Source organism: Penicillium verrucosum (assembly GCF_028828655.1).
Source record: "Penicillium verrucosum strain IBT 35672 chromosome Unknown utg000001l_segment0_segment0, whole genome shotgun sequence".
Lineage (NCBI taxonomy): Eukaryota > Fungi > Ascomycota > Eurotiomycetes > Eurotiales > Aspergillaceae > Penicillium > Penicillium verrucosum.
Window position 1 is genome coordinate 4,178,473 of NW_026643210.1, and position 19,367 is coordinate 4,197,839.

A 19,367-nucleotide genomic window follows, 5' to 3' on the forward strand; every position below is an offset into this window, starting at 1 on the left:
ATCTCACTGGTGTAGTCCAAACAAGTCTAGCAATGTTATTAGGTATATTCTACACCAATACTGTACTCATTGTTATGTGATAATGCTCCATGCACAACAGCTGCGCAATGGGAAGTTCACCGTGTTGTATAAACGAAGTACACAGCACAAACGCAGCGCAATACGGTGTCGTGCAAACGCCAGTTGCATCTCCTTTCCCCATCCTTTCTATGGCCCCTTCATCAACTTCATGTCATACTATCCTGAGGCCTATACGCCTTTTCTATGTACAGGTCGTTCCAAATATCCAATTAACCCCAAATTCTCCTTCCCTCAAACCAAGTCTCTTTGACCTTCGCCTGCAACAACGCATTTGCCTCCCATTCCATCTCAACAACAATGAAATCCGCCAATTTCCCAACTTCCAGGCTTCCTGTCCGCTCTTCTGCAAAAACACTGCGTGCTGCACCACCACTCGCAGCAACAATAGATTCACACATCCCTAGACGGAAATTCTCATTAACAACCTTGGTGTATTCAAGGTTTCTAGACGACTTTCGCGTGGTAGCCACGTAAAGATTATTCATTGGCATCCAAGGCGCGGTAGGACTATCAGTCCCAATCGCCATAAGAGCCCCAGCATCTGCGAATTCGCGGTATGCAAATGCCCTCTCACAACGTTCCTCCCCAATGAGACGTGGCCACTCAGTCAGAATAGAGGGATCAGCATGCACAGGCTGGATGGACGCCGTCAGACCAAGCTCTCTCTAGCCTCTTTGCATCCTCAGGAGATGCAAGTTCAATATGTTCGATGCGGTGGCGTCTCCCTGGACTAGCATGCTTCTCAATTGCATCAATAGCCATTTTGATTGCTGCATCTCCGATTGCATGGAGGGCTATTTGAAGGCCTGCACTATCCGCTTCTTTGACAACGGAATCCAAATACTCTGCTTCCCAAATAGGTGGAGGCGAACCAATGGGCGCATATGGCTCGGACAAGAAAGCAGTGCACGCGTCGATAATTCCATCACAGATAACCTTAACACCAACAATCCGAAGATCGGGGCTGGTGCTGGAATTGTACTGTTTACTCAATTCAACCGCACGCTGTACTTGTTTTGAGTGGGCTTCGTGGTCTGCCGTAGGTTTGATGAGCCAGTATGCGGCAATTCGTATGGGGAGGTCTGTTTGCATTGAGCGGAGAGTAACAAGGCTATCGAATGCCTCTTCATCCATGGCCATCTCTATAACGCCAGTATATCCTGCCGCATTATATTCATGAATTGCTTGAAGAATCGATTGCATGCGCTCTTCTTTGGATGATGATACTGCCTGGAATGGCCAGATAACTGACATCATAGCTCCTTCATCCATGACACCTGAAGGCTTTCCCTCGGCATCCCGATGTATGGTACCGCCAGGGGGATCGGACATAGTTTCAGCACCGAGAACCTTCAGGGCAGCGGTGTTCATCCAGCATGAGTGCTGCGAACTTGCATCGATGAAGATGGGTCTCGGATCAATTCCGTCCAACATCGTGGCAGTCACACCATTCGGGGTCATGGAATGCAACCAGTTTTTGCAAAGAATAGTCGGAATACGGGGATTGGCGACCGCGTACTGTTTTATGGTAGATCGAATTTCTTCCAAAGATTTGCAGGGTCGGAGGTCGAGCTTGCGAAGCGATTGGCCAAGAAGGAGAAGGTGCATATGGCCATCGATAAAGCTTGGAAGGACAGTCTGCTGCTTGAGATCTCGCTTTTTCACATCGAATGAACATTCAGAGAGGACTTGCTGGTATTGTCCAATTGCTGCGATGATCCCATTCTTCACTAGCATGCTGTCTGCAAACACGGGCTCTCCATGCAGACCGGAGCCAGCCTGGGTGAGGATACGACCATTGAAGAAGATGGTGTCTTTATCCATGTTTTCGAGATTTCGAGTTCAATAGCTGAAGAAGCAAGAAATGCCCCAGAGCAAAGAATAATTATATGCGAAGATAATTATACAGGATATGTTATATTAGATATTTCGAGCAGATATATTATATAGCTAATATTGAACGACTATCAGTATGGTTCGACTATAGTCCCAGTGCTCTTGGCATACTGAGTCGGCTCGACCTGCCCTCAGTATAGGTCCCGGCTCGACCTGCCCTATCTCAACCTATATACAACACTGTTGTATATCAAAAGATCGAGATAATTTTTATCTTCATAGATAGTAACAGATATATCCTAACTATGACAAACGCTACTTAGGTGAAGTCATTCGGTAATGGAGCTCGGGAGTCGATCCCTCAGATAAAGCATCACCTTGACCTTAGAGACAGGAACCTTCCAAAAATATAGACAGTAAATCCAATCATCCTACCTAGACCTAACTATGTTTCCTACCTCCTGGTTCAAAATGAAACAATTTCCACGGCCCCGAGTCAATGGATAACTTGGCTGGCATGAGGCCCACAGTCAGGAGGGGCGCTGATCACCCTCAGATATTTCACTGGTCTCTTCTAATCCACACGAACACCCTCCACGATAACTATTTGTCCAAATGAGCGCTATATCGATTGGTTGTTGGACTTGTCGCGTACGGCACAAAAAATGCGACATAACGATACCATTCTGCAGGGAATGCAGTGACCGAAATGTCCATTGTCATGGCTATGGACCAAAGCCAACATGGATGGACGGGGCATCAGAGGAAAAGAAAGAAAGAGTCCGAATCAAAACCGAGATCAACCAACATGTCCGACGAGTCCGAAAAATGCAGAATCGCACCAAGATGGCCTCGCTGCCTCAGGCAGATAAAAAAACGCAACCCTCTTCAAATTCGGATGTTAATACTTCGACTGCTTTTGATACGGAAGATGACTCGAATCATTTGCCAAGTGCTTCATTGGAAATTCTAGATCGGCCTTCTAGCCAAGATGTCATTTTCGATCCCCAAGCTGCGTCCCTATTAATGCATTATTTCGATCAGGTCTTCGCATGGCAATTTCCTTATTTCCGCTCTACATCCCGGCTAGGAAATCGGGGCTGGCTCTTGTATCTTCTTATGAAGCGGGGGCCTCTCTACCATGCCGTCTTGAGCCTTTCATCGCTTCACCAAAGTGCAATTCTTGGGAGTGAAGAGGAATATCAACAAAAGGAAAGGGCGCTAGAGTATCATTCCAGGGCACTCCGTGAGTTCTGCAGATTCATGGGCGAGGAACCTGGAAAATTACTGGACGATAATGCTCGGCTGGCCGAGTTCCTGGCATGTAGTTTGATTATGATTAGCTGTGAGGTAGGTAGGGACCGGACCACCTTTTGACTTATCTTACATCTAATGAGGAGTCTAGGTTTTTAGAGGCGCTGAACACGACTGGCTACTGCATCTGGATGCTGTCATAAGTGTCATGCACTCACTATCGCCTAAGACTATATTCGATGCTCGCTACACATCTCAACCGGTGTCTCCTATTCCATCTCAAGATCGTCCACAGATGGGCCTTGAGTTCCTTCTTGCTACAATGGTTTCACTTGATCTTTTCGCCTGTCTCTCGACGGGACGTGTACCACAACTTCCATATCAGCAATGGCTCTATATCCCTGAGATACACATCGCAGATCTATTGGGTTGCGAAAACTGGGTTATGATCATCATCGGAGATCTAGCCTGCTTCGGTGAATGGAAGGAAGTGCAAGAAAAAGAGGGTATACTCAGCATTGGTGAACTAGCCAGGAGGGGTGCGGAGATCAAAGACCGTTTAACCACGGGCATTGAGAAGCTTGATTTGACCAAAGATGTAAGTATCAACCACTACCACATCTCGAGATGTGTTAACGTTGAATGTCCAGAAAGAAGAAAATCATGAATCACAAACTGGCTGGGTTACGCTCCTGTTCGCCCTTGCTTGTCTGGTTCTACTGCACACAATCGTTTCCGGACCACTTCCCGCACTGCCGGAGATTCAAAGCGCGGTTTCTAAAAGCATTATTGCGCTCCAGAATAGACCAAAAGCTTACTCTCTCACTGGCCTGGTGTGGGCACTGTGTGTGTTGGGATGTATGGCACAGCCACATAATCAGCTTTTGTTCGAGAATCTAGTAGCCGACGTGGTGCGTGACTCTGCGAGATTTGGTAATTGTGGGACGGTGTTGAAGATAATGAGAAATTGTTGGAAAATGCAGGAAACGGGGCACGCGGACTGTAGGATCACCATGTCTAGGATGGGTATATGTGCGATATTAATACAGGCTTCTCTGGTCGACAATATTAACCTCTTCCTTCTTTTCAGAGGTAGTTGAGTTTATCGGTCCTACAGCTTGCCAAGTCCCACGCTTTTTGTGTTTGGATAGTTTGCAGTTCTGAGGAATGTTCCATCTATTCCCTAGCAACACTGCAAATTCAGTAGGCCCAAAAGGAAGACAGACTCTCAATGCCTTCAGTATATCAGACTCTCCTGGAGCTATTCTAGCTTAGGAATAAACGAATAAGTATTCTATAAAATCAAAGGTTATTTCACTTTGCTGGTGGCAGAGGATATGCATGGTGAAGTTAGGGTTGCACGATATATATATCAAGTTATATACATGAACCAAAGTACCGAGTAGAAACCAGACAGGTAATACAATCTTGAAAGAAATTGCAATCTAGCGATGAATTTTAGTACACCAGGGAAATTATTTAATCCTGCATGTAGATACTGCACATAGTTATAGTTAACTAACTAGTTAACTAGGTGATGTCTGATGTACTTCATTTGAGGCATGCTGATTGGTCAATTTGAGATCAATCATCAGATTTGCCGAGGCTCCCCTCTACCTAGAGTTCGACGCCACAATGAATGCAATATCTTAAAGATAGCTACAATTTGGACACCCCGTGAATATGGCATATCCATCCAAGCATCAAGAGATCCCCCGACTTAGCCATAACTTCACCAACACAGAGCGGTGGCAAGCCATCGCCACCCGCGACGTAACAGCCAACAGCTTCGTCTACGCCGTTCTTACTACAAAAATCTACTGCCGTCCCTCATGCCCAGCACGACTAGCCCGCCGTGCCAATGTCCAATTTTACGACACTCCTCTGCAAGCAGAAAAAGCAGGCTTCCGATCCTGCAAGCGCTGCCGGCCGCATTCGGGTCAGACGGCGGCTCAAAGCAACCCCCAAACCGCCACGATTGACAAAGCCTGCGAGTCAATTAGAAACATTCTGACGACTGGGCTGAAACCAAAATTAAGAGATCTGGCTGCGGAGGCTGGCTTGACACCCAGTCATTTCCATCGTGTGTTTAAGAAACATGTAGGCGTTACGCCCGGTCAATATGCAGAGAGCCTTGCGCAGAGCAACCTGCACTCGCCGGAATCATCGCTATCCGATGGGGTTACTGGAGTGGAAACGAAAACACCGCGCTCAGGCTCTGGGGATAGGGATGGTCAGATCCTGGATCTAGATTGGGACGGTGAGAAAGGGGCTGGTCTGTCGGCGGCGGGGGGTGAAATTCCCTTTATGAGTGGCTGGAATGAATTCGATGTGCTGCTGGCTTCTGAATTGACTTCTGAAATGGAACAAACGTGGGTGCCTGGCTTATCTATAGACCCTCGAATGATTTTGGGGTGATGTTTTTGATGGGACCACATGATTTACGATATGGATACTCCATATTTGGACTGGAGAACAAGTATATACAATATAATATTTTCTACCAATAATATAGTCTAATAGGAATTGAATGATGGGAATTACAGGGGTTTGTACCGTTTTAGATTTGATTGGCATTGGCATTGCGGCGATGCAACCCACTGGTGTTGGATCTTAATCTACTCCTCCGTACTCGTATGTAAATGACCCAAGAGTCTAGAACCCCGAGGGACTACGGATCAACTGAAACACATTTGAAACCCCTTTTTTTTTTTTAGCGATTACTCTGTATACATTGTTTATTTTGTATACATTTTGTATATTATTGTATAGTAATAATGTTTATCTGAACTCACAAATATTCCAGACTGGACCAGGGTGGCAAGAAAAGATAATTATAGTACTCCGTACGGAGAACCGATCAACAGAATAAATTGAAGCTTCCAATGGGATTTAGTGGCTCCCCACCAGGTCCCACTAACGCGTGTCACAGCTTTAACCGCCTGGGGGTGTTCCTGGAAAGTTGGTCTCAGTCTATTTTAGTAGTATTTTAGTATTTAGTATTTTAGTATCTTAGTATCTTAGTACTTTGCTTTATACGAAATACAATGACTCTCTGAGAGATGGAGAGCTCTAACTATTGTACTATTGTACTATATACATAAATTGTAAATAACTAGGGGTTTTACTTTTCTTTTCTGGTAATAATACACGATTGAGAATACAATGGCTTCCCCACTGATTGACCAAGATCGGCGACACTGCATGCATCAAATGCATTGTATTTTCTTGTTTGTAACTTTGTGAGATGCCTATTCCCCAATTACCTACCTAGGTATTTTATCATAATTGCGTGCCCCCCCCAGTGATTTAATCTAACCGTTCCCAACCTCCTTTCCCCTTTCCCCCCCAGTCTTTTCTCTTCACTCTTATCCTAGAGCATTCTAGTTGAACATTCCTTTCTGATTTGTCTTCCAACTCTACACAATCGCTGGTTTCGATTATCCTTCCACATACCATTAGCATCCCAACATCCCAACATTACAACATGCACGTGAACAAGAGAATTGGTCGATTCAAACAATGGGCTGGAGAACGCATGGGCGGAGAGGCCAAGACCTGTCTCTCGGATGATTTCAAGGCAATGGAGACGGAGATGGGCGTGCGACATGAAGGTAAGATGTGACCACCTTCCGCACCTGCAGTTTATCCCATACTGATCCACGCTCTCTCTCCCCCTCCAGGCGTTGACCGCATTCATAAATCCATGACCTCTTATGTCAAAGCTATCTCGAAGCGCAATGAGGGAGATGACAAAGAGAAGACCCTCCCGATTGCCCATCTGGGGAGTAGCATGGTGGCCCACGGCGAAGACTTCGATGGGAACTCAGAATACGGACAGTGTCTGATCAGTAAGTCCTGAATATTGATATGAGGAATGCGGGCTTAGGAATTGCATTGCTAAGAATTCGATTAGCATTTGGTCGCACCGAGGAGCGCATTGCGCGTATCCAAGAAAGCTACATCGCGCAGGCGACTTCAAGCTGGCTTGAATCCCTGGAGAGATCCCTGACTCAGATGAAAGATTTGCAGGTATGTCATTCGACTCTCGCACTCAATTGAAGGCGGAAGGTCACGTACTAACCTGCCTCATAGCATGCTCGGAAGAAGCTCGACAGCCGACGGCTAGCGTACGATACTTCGCTCTCTAAGATGGAGAAGGCTAAGAAGGAGGACTTCCGCGTGGAGGAAGAACTACGCTCTCAAAAAGTGAAGTACGAGGAAGCTAGCGACGACGTGCTGCGTCGTATGCAGGACATCAAAGAAGCCGAAACCGACAATGTTATGGACATGGGGACGTTTTTGGACGCCCAGCTTGAATATCATGAACGGTCCCGTGAGGCTCTTATGCAGCTCAAGAATGAATGGACAGGGTAAGCATCGATCCTGGCCACATCTCGTGTGGTGATATTAATACTGAAATAGGCACAGCCAAGCACAGGCCCCTCCACGTCGTCCGACCCGGCCACGTGCCAACACTGCCCACTCGTACCAGGAACGCTACGAGCCATTGCAGGAAGAGTTGATGAATGCCACCGACACTCGCCCTCCCGTCCGGTCAAACAGATCTATTACGCCATACTCCGAGTCCCCCCGCGAGAGACTTATGGAAATGCCAGTGGGGTTTCACGTCCCGTTCTCAGCAGGGTTCCCACCTTTGAAGGCCCAGCTCAACTGCGACAAGAACAATCGCCAGTTGCATCACAGTGGGTCCAGCAGCGGACTGCCAGCGAGAACCTGGGCGGGTTTGGACGTCGAGGCAGTGCCCAAGTTGGAAGCGGTCGACTCTCCGCTGACCCTTACGCCGACTCTGAAGAGGTCAGCTCATATGGCCGTTCTAGCCCCGAGCGGATGTTTAGCGGTGGCAGGTCTATATCCCCAGCAACATCTCACGGCAGCGTGCCATCCCGGAGACCCAGCGCAACCAACTTGAACACTATGGGATCGAAGAAAGCTCCACCTCCACCTCCACCATCTCGTGCGAAGAAGCCCCCTCCACCTCCTCCCGTGAAGCGGTCCCTCCTTGCGGCGCCAAATGCGTAAGGGAACCTTCTGAAAGTGCATCTTACGTGTGTTCTTGATCTTGAGCATGGGGTTTTGGAGTTTGGGAGCTTATGATCGGTCATAGCGGTGGTATCTATTCTTATCAATCCGTCACCAATCATCTGGGACTTACATGGGGCTGTTCTGTTCTGTCTTTTCCTTGATTGTTCTTTCTGCTTTTGCTTTTCCATGTTGGGTTGATTCCCATGGAGGTCTGGAGGATTTCCCGGCTACTATTAGTCTCAATGCAGAGTTATTCGGATGAGCAACATAGATACGCAAGTCTAAAGAATAGGTAAATCCATTCAAGTCTTTTATTTGAATTTTGAGTGTAATTGAGGTGTGATCTTTCATCGTGTAGATAGTGGACCCGACAAATGTATTGTCAATTTGTATTGTTATTGAAAGGAAGACAATTTAATAGATTCAATAGGTTCAATAGGCTCAATGAACTTGAATAGAACTAATCCAATCAAGGCTTCAAGGCTTTAACCCCCTCTAAATCAAATCATTCTTCTCTCACCACATCTGATAATAACCTTATCCCAAACCGGTACGGTACCAGAACTGCGCTGCCCCAGGCCACAATCCAGCACGGGCCACTCACGTGCCTGCTGACTAACGTGCTTTGGAAAAAACTCCTTGCCAGGCTGTTGTCAGTCCTTTGCTCTGAGCACCCAGATTTCCCCGAGCCTGTCGCGCAACTCCGTTCCCTCCCCATCTCCATTTTCATCCATCCACTTTTTGAACGCGCCATCCCAACGCGCCTTCAACTTTTGAGTTCCCTTCCCACCTTGCCTTACCCTGGGAACTCGCCTCTTTACTCGCTTTCTTTGACTCCCTTGTCCCTGAAAGTACCCGCTCTCCCCCATCGCATCGGAAGCTCCGACCACGGCCCCAAACATCACGCTTTCCATCGCCAAGCATCCCGTACAGTCGCCCACTGATCGCATTCACGATAATTAGGCTCACCTCACACCGTCACTGCCTATTTATTTTGACCGCGACCGCCCCTTCTCTTGCCCGCGCGACTTGGCAATTGAAACCTAGGTGGAGACCGTGACTTTCCGCAACTCCGCATCGACCTTGACATTTCCCACCCCCAACCTACTTGGCTTGCTCATGAATTAAAAAAAATTACACGCGTCATAATGGCTTCCTTACACCCAGCGCCCAACATGGCGCCTGGCAACGTGAGCTTGCCGGCTAACCTCACGCAGCAAAATGTCCAAGAGATACTCCAGGTAAGTTTGTCGCATTACAACACTACAACTCGCAATGCTATTAATTATTCAATCACTTCATGCACCTTCCCTATGTCTTTTGCTCGCCTGTGCCGTCGTCTCTAACTTTGTCGCAGAAATACAAGCAGATGCAAGAACAAGGTGTTCGGCCTGATGACCCGGAGTTCCTCAAGGCCCACAACCTCCTTGCTGCTATTCAACGGCAGCAGGCTTTCCAAAAACAACAACGCATGGCTCAGCATCAGGCACAACAGCAGCGCCAACAGCAACAGATGAACGGCGCCCCTGAAGCTGCCAATGGCTCTCATGGTAAGCTTCGTCCTTGACTCTCCTGGTGCCCTCCAAAGGTCTTCTACAGGGCTGACCCAATATCTCACAGGTCGCACACCCTCGGCTTCCTCGACTGCCGCAGCTGCTGCCACTAATGCATCGGCAGTTGCTCTGAACCAGAAGGCTGCGACAGTTGGCAGCGGTAGCTTTTCACCCGAGCAATTGGCTACTCTTCGAAACCAAATCTTGGCTTTCAAGATGCTATCCAAGAACCTCGCCATTCCCGCGCGTGTTCAAGAACAGCTTTTCCAAAACCAGAAGAAGTCGCAACCACCTACTCCCACAGACAATGTTACCGCAGCCGAAAAGGTCATTGAAGCTGCTAATGACGGTGCTGCTACCCAGCCCTCCGAAAGCTCAGATGCCGAAGTCATGACCAGGGAGTGGTATGACAACTTCCAGTCTCCATACGACTCGTTGTCCAAGACAATCAGCTACACTGATCACGCCAACCGCGCGAATCGTGTGCGCATCCCCGCTCTCTTGCCACCTGGAATTGACTTGGGTCAGATGCGCGAGAATCGCGAGGTCATAGTGTACAATAAAATCACCGCCCGCAAAGCAGAACTTGCCCAACTTCCCGCCAACCTCGGTGTATGGGATACCGGCAAGACTGACGCACCAACTTATGATGACTCCCTCAAGCTCAAGGCTCTGATTGAGTATAAATCACTTAATCTTTTACCCAAACAGCGACAGTATCGCAAGCAGCTCCAGAGCGAGATGTTCCACTACAGTAACTTGGGAATGACAGCAAATCGCTCAAGTCACCGCCGCATGAAGAAGCAGTCACTACGTGAGGCTCGTATCACCGAGAAGCTTGAGAAGCAACAGCGTGATGCTCGCGAATCTCGAGAGAAGAAGAAGCAGTACGATCAGCTGCAGGCCATCCTAAACCACAGTGCCGACCTCGCCAATGCTTCTGTCCAGCAACGTACACGCTCGCAGAAGCTCGGTCGCATGATGATTTCACACCACCAGCACATGGAACGCGAAGAGCAGAGGCGTGTGGAGCGAACTGCCAAGCAACGTCTGCAGGCCTTGAAGGCCAACGACGAGGAGACATACCTGAAACTTTTGGGACAGGCCAAGGATTCGCGTATCTCTCATCTGCTCAAGCAGACCGACAATTTCCTTAAGCAGCTTGCGGCATCCGTCAAGGAACAACAGCGCAACCTGGCGAATCGTTATGGCGAGGCGCATGATTACGACGACGAATCTGACCAAGAGATCGCTGATAGCGAAAACGAGGAAGACAGTAACACCGCCACTGGAAAGAAGAAGGTCGACTACTACGCTGTCGCTCATCGCATTAACGAAGAAGTCACCACCCAACCTGCCATGCTCGTGGGAGGTACTCTCAAGGAGTATCAGATTAAGGGCCTGCAATGGATGATTTCACTGTACAACAATAACCTGAACGGTATTTTGGCTGACGAGATGGGTCTTGGAAAGACCATCCAGACCATCAGTTTGATTACCCACATCATCGAAAAGAAGAAGAACAATGGGCCTTTCTTGGTCATTGTGCCACTCTCCACACTCACTAATTGGAACAACGAGTTCGATAAGTGGGCGCCGACTGTGAGCAAAGTAGTCTACAAGGGCCCACCCAATGCACGAAAGCAGCAACAGCAACAGATCCGCTGGGGCAACTTCCAGGTTCTTCTCACCACCTACGAGTACATCATCAAGGACCGTCCGGTTCTCAGCAAGATCAAGTGGACACACATGATTGTCGATGAAGGTCACCGCATGAAGAACACACAGTCTAAGCTGAGCAGCACTCTTTCCACCTACTACACTAGTCGATACCGTATCATTTTGACCGGTACTCCCCTGCAAAACAACTTGCCCGAACTGTGGGCTCTTCTCAACTTCGTCCTTCCCAACATTTTCAAGTCCGTCAAGTCGTTTGACGAATGGTTTAACACACCTTTTGCAAATACTGGTGGCCAAGACCGCATGGATCTGAGCGAAGAAGAGCAACTTCTTGTTATTCGTCGTCTCCATAAAGTTCTTCGGCCGTTCCTTCTCAGACGGTTGAAGAAGGATGTCGAGAAAGATTTGCCTGACAAGCAGGAGCGTGTCATCAAGTGCCGATTCTCTGCCTTGCAGGCTAAGTTGTACAAGCAACTTGTTACCCACAACAAGATGGCCGTCACTGATGGCAAGGGCGGCAAGACTGGAATGCGTGGTCTCAGCAACATGCTTATGCAGTTGCGAAAGCTCTGCAACCATCCTTTCGTCTTTGAGCCTGTTGAAGACCAGATGAACCCCACTCGCATGTCCAACGACCTCCTTTGGCGTACGGCAGGAAAGTTCGAGCTGCTTGATCGTGTTCTCCCCAAGTTCCGTGCTACGGGCCACAGAGTTTTGATGTTCTTCCAAATGACTCAGATCATGAACATCATGGAGGATTTCCTTCGCCTTCGTGGAATGAAGTACCTTCGGTTGGATGGATCCACCAAGTCCGACGACCGATCGGACCTCTTGAGGCAGTTCAACGCTCCTGGGTCTGAATACTTCTGCTTCCTGCTTTCCACCCGTGCAGGTGGTCTTGGTCTCAACTTGCAGACTGCAGACACCGTTATTATCTATGATTCGGATTGGAATCCTCACCAGGATTTGCAAGCCCAGGATCGTGCCCATCGTATTGGTCAGAAGAACGAGGTCCGCATTTTGCGGCTTATCAGTTCCAACTCGGTCGAAGAGAAAATTCTCGAGCGTGCACAATTCAAGTTGGACATGGATGGCAAGGTCATCCAGGCCGGAAAGTTCGATAACAAGTCCACCAATGAAGAGCGAGATGCACTTCTCCGAACTCTTTTGGACACGGCAGAGGCTGCGGAACAGATTGGTGATCACGACGAAATGGATGATGACGAACTCAATGATATTATGGCACGATCCGAAGAAGAAATCCCCATCTTCCAGGAGATGGACAGGCAGCGAATTGCCACCGATCAATATGGTCCTGGCCACCGCTACCCTCGACTGATGTCCGAACAAGAATTGCCCGAAATTTACATGCAGGAGGATAACCCTGTCACCGAAGAAGTCGAGATTGAGGTCACTGGCCGTGGTGCTCGTGAGCGTAAGGTGACCAAGTACGATGATGGTCTTACCGAAGAGCAGTGGTTGATGGCGGTGGACGCCGATGACGACACTATCGAAGAAGCAATTGCACGCAAGGAAGCTCGCGTTGAGCGTCGCAAGTCTAACAAGACTGGACGTGACGGAGAGGACTCCTCACCCGAGCCCGAGCCCGAGCCATCGATTATTGATGATGACGAGACTCCCCAAAAGCAGAAGCGCCGCCGTGGTCCTCCCCCCCAAGCGGAAGGCCGAGGAAGTTGTGGAAGAAACCCCACAGCCTAAGCGCAAGAGGGGCCGCCAACCTAAGGTTCCGGATACTCTCAACCCCACTGACCGTGCCAACTTGACTCGCATTGTCGACACCGTGATCCAGTCGTTGATGGACATGGAGGCTGAGGTGCAACCGGAGGGCTCTGATAGTGAAGAGGGCCCTATGGTCCGTTCAATCATCGAACCATTCATGAAGCCCCCGCCACGTTCTTATTATCCTGACTACTACATGATCATCCAAAATCCCATTGCTATGGAAGCGATCCAGAAGAAAATCAAGCGGGCCGATTACCAGAGCTTGAGGGAATTCCGCAACGACATCCACTTGCTTTGCCAGAATGCCCGCACTTACAACGAAGATGGTAGTGTGCTATTCCAGGATGCAAATGACATCGAGGTAAGTTTGAATTCTTATTGATTATTAATTCTTATATACTGATGATATAACAGACCAAGTGCTTGGTAGAATTGCGACGACTGACCGAGGACCACCCCGAGCTTGCCAGCTTTGAGGATCAGTACGCTGGCGGTGATGGCTCGACCGAGTTTGCCTCGGGCGCCGACACTCCGCTTACTGCTGGCACGCCAGGTCAGCCGAAACTGAAGCTCACCTTCAGCAATCCCAACCGGGATAGCCCTGCTTCCAATGGCGCTGAGTACGGCATGGGAGAGTGAATCGTTCAACATTGTGGGGCCCGATCACCTAATTAAAGCACCCCACGCTTCATTTTGCTTCTGCAACTTTTTTTTGTTGCTCGTGCTTTCTTCTTGTCATGTGTAATCCGAAAATAGCTCTTTTTTTTCTCTCTCCAACTTCTGTGCCATCTAGGAAAGGCGTTTTTTTCCCCTCGTGAATGTTTTGATTTTGAAATCAGGGATGGACTTCCGGAGGATGGCGCTGTATTGTTCCAAGCGATTGATTTCTCTGGGTGCTTTGTCTTGACTGCGACAAGATTCGTTTGGTGCAAGATCACCCCTGTATGTGATGAGTATGTACCTGCAAGTTAGGAACAATTCGAATCGATTTGGACCCTGTACTTTGTAATAACAATTATTTATCCCGAGACTCTTACAATTCGTAGACGTCTGTTTTCAGTAATCCAAATTCGGTCTGTACGCGTGGACCCCCAATATGCATGCAGATGCTCACCGATTTTTTGAGATCATAGAACAAGGTAAGGTATATGAGACAGCACTTGCTGTTGATATGTAAAAACACTTGCTCACCTAGTCCTCACCTAGTCCTCACCTAGTCCTCACCCAGTCCTCACCCTACAACCATGTCTACCAACAAAGACCTAGCCGGCAAAGTTGCAATAAGTAAAGTCCACACACCACCATTCCAAGTCAACACACTAATAGAAAACAACAGTCACAGGCTCTAGCCGCGGCATCGGTGCCGCCATAGCCCTCAAATTCGCCCACCGTGGAGCAGACATAGCCATAAACTATGTCTCCAATGCCACAGCAGCCGAGTCCGTCGTCGAGCAGATCCGAGCCTTAGGCGTCCGCGCCATCGCCATCAAAGCCGATGTCTCACAAGAAGAAGAGGTGAAAACAATGTTCGAGACTGTGCATCATGAATTCGGCCGTCTCGATATCGCAGTCAGTAACTCGGGCATCGAGCATTTCGGGGATCTCTCCGAGGTCAAGGGTAGCGACATCGATGCCGTCTTCGCGGTCAATGTCAAGGGACAATATTTCGTTGCTCAACAGGCTTATCGTTTCATGGAGGATTACGGGCGGGTTATGTTGACTTCGTCGATTTCGGCAGTTAAGGTGAGAGAGAGAGGATAATATCTATGGACTTCAGATCTGGGGGTTTTTGAGCGTTTTGTGTTTTGTGTTTTGTTGGGTTGTATCTCCACATGGGAACTGGAACTGACAACTTTCCGATCCGATTTTTTAGGGCGTCCCTCGTCATGCTGTCTATGCTGCTTCCAAAGCCGCTGTACAGGGTATGACCAAGTGTCTTGCAATGGATTTCGGTCCGCGAAATATCACTGTCAACTGCATTGCTGCTGGCGGTGTCAAGACTGATATGTATACCGAGATGTCGGCTAAGTATATCCCCGGTGGTGATAAGATGAGTCCTCAGCAGATCGATGAGGCTTTGAGTAAATGGTCTCCGTTGGGTCGACCTGGGGAAGTTGAGGATGTTGCCGGCGTTGCGGCTTTGATTGCTAGCCCTGATTCCCAGTGGTTGACTGGTCAGACTTGGCAGGTCTCTGGTGGTGCTTATATGGCGTAGATGGGGTTGGGAATGGGATTGATCCAGTCTGTTGAATACATATAACTAGCCAGGATATCACATGATCAATCTATGCTTTTGTTTCTCATCTCCCGATAGTCACGAATGCCAGGGGTATCTACTTAAATTCTCCTGGGTTCGTCTTATTGTTGCTCAACATAGCACTACGGACCATTCAGTCCATTATTAAAAGATCCCTCTCTAGCTCATTCCAGGTTCTATCTGATCTACATCTGGAAATAATTAACAATGCTCCGTTGAAATCACTGTTTGCTCCAAATATCACATCCTGGCAGTAGGCTGCACACTTCGGATCCAAATCCCCACGAATCAACAGATATAGTCCATTCCAAAATCTCCGATTTCCAAAATATCAAATAGTGGTCTGTGGAACAAACGCAACAAAACCCACGACTCCGACTTGACCTGATTGACGGGTGAGATCTAAATTCTTCAGGAGACTTCCCAGGAAAAGCGGTCTGTCCTGGTGGTGATGCACCATGCACCATCCCTACAACACGCCAAGAATTTATGGAGTTAAGGTTTCAGTGTCTGGACATTCGCATTATATGACTGGGTTTAAAGAGAAGGGGATACTATGTGTTTCCTTGGGGTGGTATGGGTATGACTATCAGTAGTTGCACAAGTTGGGACTTGCTCCCATTCTGAAGTTCAATCCTCTTCTGCAGATGGCGAGTGGTGTCCACTTTAGCTTCTTTGGAACTCCTGAGTTTCGTTTGTCGGATGTTCCTCTTCGGGAGATAGGAGCCGTGGTGGCGCCAAAGCTAGTGCGGATCCTTGGAAAGTTCTTTCGTTTTGAAGAGATTCAACAGGCTCACGGTTTGGAGAATAACGGGGGATATGGAAAGATGGTGGTTAAGGTCGGGTTGAAATAATAGCCTATGGTATTTATTACGTCTGTAGGTGTGAAAATAGGAGTTTGTCCTTCTCGTATTTTCTTCTCTCAAATCCCGAAGAGCTATACTTTCATTTCTCATAACTGCCAAGCAACTAGGTTGATGAAGGTAGTTTCATTTATGGAGCCTTATAGTTTCCCGAACCAACCCCATTGATAGTGGACACTCTGTTTTGAGACTTCTTGATCTGATAACGCCCGGTGACTTGGGTGTTATTTCATAGCGGGTCACTACAAAGCCCTACCTATGTCGTATCCCTTTAACTCAGATAGTAGCGTGGTTATGAATATAACTCCTATATCTTGTTTCGATGGAGTATTTGATGTGCTGAACTGCCCCGGTGATTGACCGACGGTATGATGATGAACAGATATTCAACAAAGTCCGCGCATTATGAAAGGACCACTCGATCAACTGGGCTGGATGTGAATGTTTCCGAATAAGTGGCAAAACCAAGGTAGTGGGAAAGATTGACGCGGACAATCCTGCAGTCTAGAGTGTATAGGCTTGATCGAATATTCATATTCAAGTTGATTCTAGCTTATAGTTACCTAGGTATCTCTATGGCCGAAGTTTATCCGCCATTGAGGCTGACACTTTCCACGGTCCTGCCACGCGTACGTATTTGGGAACCAATCGCTGGACGATGGATGGGGTCTTTAGGGCTTAGATTTTGAAGTATAAAAGTATAAGGGAGTAATCTTTACCCGGCCATACCCAACTTAAAATAAGCTAGAGACCTCCTGGTCCATTATTGGCCAACGAGTTCTTCGTGAGGAAATAATTTACTCCGTCACCCTTAATTTGGAAGGTTGAATTGAATCAGATACGCGTTAGGCTATGGGGATGGACCCATTTCCCTTCACGTTCTGAACTGTGCCTCGCAATAGGCGTCGGATGACGACGACTAAGTATCCACGATTCCAGGTGTGGTTTCATGGTTTGATTGCAGGAAACGCAACGGGATCAACGCGGTAAGGTATGATCTGCAGTTTAAGTGCTAGAAACTGGTATCCTTATACATAATATGAAGTCCTACTTAAAGACATTATAAGTACAGCCTTACCTCTACCCTCTACCGTACCTATCAATCCTCTAGGTCTTCACACTCGTTATAGTCTCTCCTCTTCTTCACACTCCTTCGGTCCATTTTATATTTATCTATTATACTTCCAACATGTGGCTCTCCTGGGGCGCATCTGTTGCAGCCCTGGCAGCATCGGCAAGCGCTGCTTCGCTTGCTGATGTCTGTACCGTCTCCAATGTGCGGTCTGCCCTGCCCTCCAATGGTACTCTGCTGGGTATCAGCATGATCCCCTCCGCCGTGACTGCTAGTGCTGTCTACAATGCCAGCGCTGGTATGGGGAGCACCGAGACTTACACCTACTGCAATGTGACCGTCACCTACGAGCACACTGGCAAGGGAGACTCCGTCGTCATCAAGTATGCCTTCCCCAAGCCCTCTGACTTCAAGAAGCGCTTCTATGTCGCCGGCGGTGGTGGCTTCTCTCTGTCCAGCGATGCAACCGGTGGTCTCGAGTACGGTGCTGTCGGTGGTGCCACCAGCGCAGGATATGATGCCTTCAACCACAGCTACGACGACGTGGTCCTCTACGGCAACGGAACCATCAACTGGGATGCAACCTACATGTTCGGATACCAAGCCCTAGGTGAAATGACAAAGATCGGAAAGGTTCTTACCAAGGGCTTCTATGGAATGTCTTCCTCCGCCAAGGTCTACACCTACTACGAAGGCTGCTCTGACGGTGGCCGTGAGGGTATGAGCCAAATCCAGCGTTACGGAGAGGAGTACGACGGAGCGATCACCGGAGCCCCGGCCTTCCGTTTCGGCCAACAGCAAGTCCACCACGTTTTCTCAGCCACAGCCGAACAAACCCTCGGCTACTACCCCCCTCCCTGCGAGCTGGCTAAGATTGTCAACGCCACCATCGCCGCCTGTGATCCCCTCGACGGCCGAACCGACGGTGTCATCTCCCGCACCGATCTCTGCAAGCTCAACTTCAACCTGACCTCCATCATCGGAGAGGAATACTACTGCGCAGAAGAAACCAGCACCTCCCTAGGTTTCGGCTTCAGCAAGCGCGCCGATGGCACCAGCACTTCTACCACACCCGAGCAAAGCGGCAAGGTCAGCGCCGAGGGCGTGAAAGTCGCGCAAACCATCTACGACGGCCTCCACAACTCGAAGGGCGAACGCGCCTATCTATCCTGGCAAATCGGCTCTGAGCTCAGCGACGGCGACACAACATGGAACAACGAGACCAGCAAGTGGGAACTCAACATCCCCTCGACGGGCGGCGAGTACGTGACCAAGTTCATCCAGCTCCTCGATCTCTCCAACCTCTCCGATCTCAACAACGTCACCTACGACACCCTCGTCGACTGGATGAACACCGGAATGGTCCGCTACATGGATAGTCTGCAAACCACCCTGCCGGACCTGACCCCATTCCAATCCTCCGGCGGAAAGCTACTGCACTACCACGGTGAATCAGACCCCAGTATCCCCGCTGCGTCTTCGGTGCATTACTGGCAATCCGTCCGCTCGATCATGTACCCGTATCTGTCTTCTCGGGATAGTCTCAAGGAACTCGCCGATTGGTACCAGTTCTACCTCGTCCCCGGTGCTGCGCACTGCGGCGCGAATTCCCTTCAGCCCGGCCCGTACCCGCAGGATAATATGCAGACTATGATTAACTGGGTTGAGAATGATACTAAGCCTTCTCGCTTGAATGCCACGGTCTCGTCGGGTACTTATGAGGGTGAAACGCAGAAGCTTTGCCAGTGGCCTACTCGTCCGCTCTGGAAGAGTAACAGCACCTTCCAGTGTGTTGATGATAAGGCTTCCTTTGACAGCTGGACTTACTCTTTCCCTGCTTTCAAGGTGCCTGTGTACTAGATTGTATTTCATGTACAACATACACAGTCGCTCTGAGCATGCCAAGGATGTCTCTCGCTTGGGTTATTTTTGGATTGAAGACTGGAGATTAGATTGTTGGTAAGCCCTAGTTAGCCCTAAAG

The 19,367-nt window shown here is 48.7% G+C and overlaps 7 protein-coding genes across 7 annotated transcripts; 6 read left to right on the top strand and 1 right to left on the bottom strand.

Moving 5' to 3' along the window:
• Nucleotides 1-290: 290 nt before the first annotated feature.
• Nucleotides 291-1,905, bottom strand: N7516_001564 (amidohydrolase; the record flags this gene model as incomplete). The annotated part of the gene is given in 2 exon segments (XM_057214286.1): nucleotides 291-716; nucleotides 727-1,905. The coding sequence occupies 2 exon segments, from the start codon at nucleotides 1,903-1,905 to the stop codon at nucleotides 291-293; spliced, it is 1,605 nt and encodes a 534-aa protein (XP_057076169.1).
• A 759-nt stretch (nucleotides 1,906-2,664) lies between these two features.
• N7516_001565 (fungal specific transcription factor domain-containing protein) lies at nucleotides 2,665-4,090 on the top strand (the record flags this gene model as incomplete). The annotated part of the gene is made up of 4 exons (XM_057214287.1): nucleotides 2,665-3,267; nucleotides 3,323-3,769; nucleotides 3,822-4,015; nucleotides 4,072-4,090. 4 exons carry the CDS (start codon nucleotides 2,665-2,667, stop codon nucleotides 4,088-4,090), a joined length of 1,263 nt encoding a protein of 420 aa, XP_057076170.1.
• A 764-nt stretch (nucleotides 4,091-4,854) lies between these two features.
• mpt (putative DNA repair and transcription factor Ada) lies at nucleotides 4,855-5,589 on the top strand (the record flags this gene model as incomplete). Its single annotated transcript, XM_057214288.1, has 1 exon — nucleotides 4,855-5,589. The coding sequence occupies one exon, from the start codon at nucleotides 4,855-4,857 to the stop codon at nucleotides 5,587-5,589; it is 735 nt and encodes a 244-aa protein (XP_057076171.1).
• Nucleotides 5,590-6,639: 1,050 nt separating this feature from the next.
• N7516_001567 (uncharacterized protein) lies at nucleotides 6,640-9,161 on the top strand (the record flags this gene model as incomplete). The annotated part of the gene is given in 7 exon segments (XM_057214289.1): nucleotides 6,640-6,785; nucleotides 6,855-7,022; nucleotides 7,088-7,203; nucleotides 7,267-7,544; nucleotides 7,597-7,723; nucleotides 7,738-8,210; nucleotides 8,780-9,161. 7 exon segments carry the CDS (start codon nucleotides 6,659-6,661, stop codon nucleotides 9,159-9,161), a joined length of 1,671 nt encoding a protein of 556 aa, XP_057076172.1. The 5' UTR covers nucleotides 6,640-6,658.
• Nucleotides 9,162-9,365: 204 nt separating this feature from the next.
• Nucleotides 9,366-13,832, top strand: N7516_001568 (putative RSC complex subunit (Sth1); the record flags this gene model as incomplete). The annotated part of the gene is made up of 5 exons (XM_057214290.1): nucleotides 9,366-9,458; nucleotides 9,575-9,767; nucleotides 9,838-13,113; nucleotides 13,145-13,554; nucleotides 13,608-13,832. The coding sequence occupies 5 exons, from the start codon at nucleotides 9,366-9,368 to the stop codon at nucleotides 13,830-13,832; spliced, it is 4,197 nt and encodes a 1,398-aa protein (XP_057076173.1).
• A 605-nt stretch (nucleotides 13,833-14,437) lies between these two features.
• N7516_001569 (uncharacterized protein) lies at nucleotides 14,438-15,408 on the top strand (the record flags this gene model as incomplete). Its single annotated transcript, XM_057214291.1, has 3 exons — nucleotides 14,438-14,477; nucleotides 14,530-14,936; nucleotides 15,067-15,408. 3 exons carry the CDS (start codon nucleotides 14,438-14,440, stop codon nucleotides 15,406-15,408), a joined length of 789 nt encoding a protein of 262 aa, XP_057076174.1.
• A 2,094-nt stretch (nucleotides 15,409-17,502) lies between these two features.
• N7516_001570 (putative tannase) lies at nucleotides 17,503-19,245 on the top strand (the record flags this gene model as incomplete). The annotated part of the gene is made up of 1 exon (XM_057214292.1): nucleotides 17,503-19,245. One exon carries the CDS (start codon nucleotides 17,503-17,505, stop codon nucleotides 19,243-19,245), a length of 1,743 nt encoding a protein of 580 aa, XP_057076175.1.
• Between the last annotated feature and the right edge of the window lie 122 nt (nucleotides 19,246-19,367).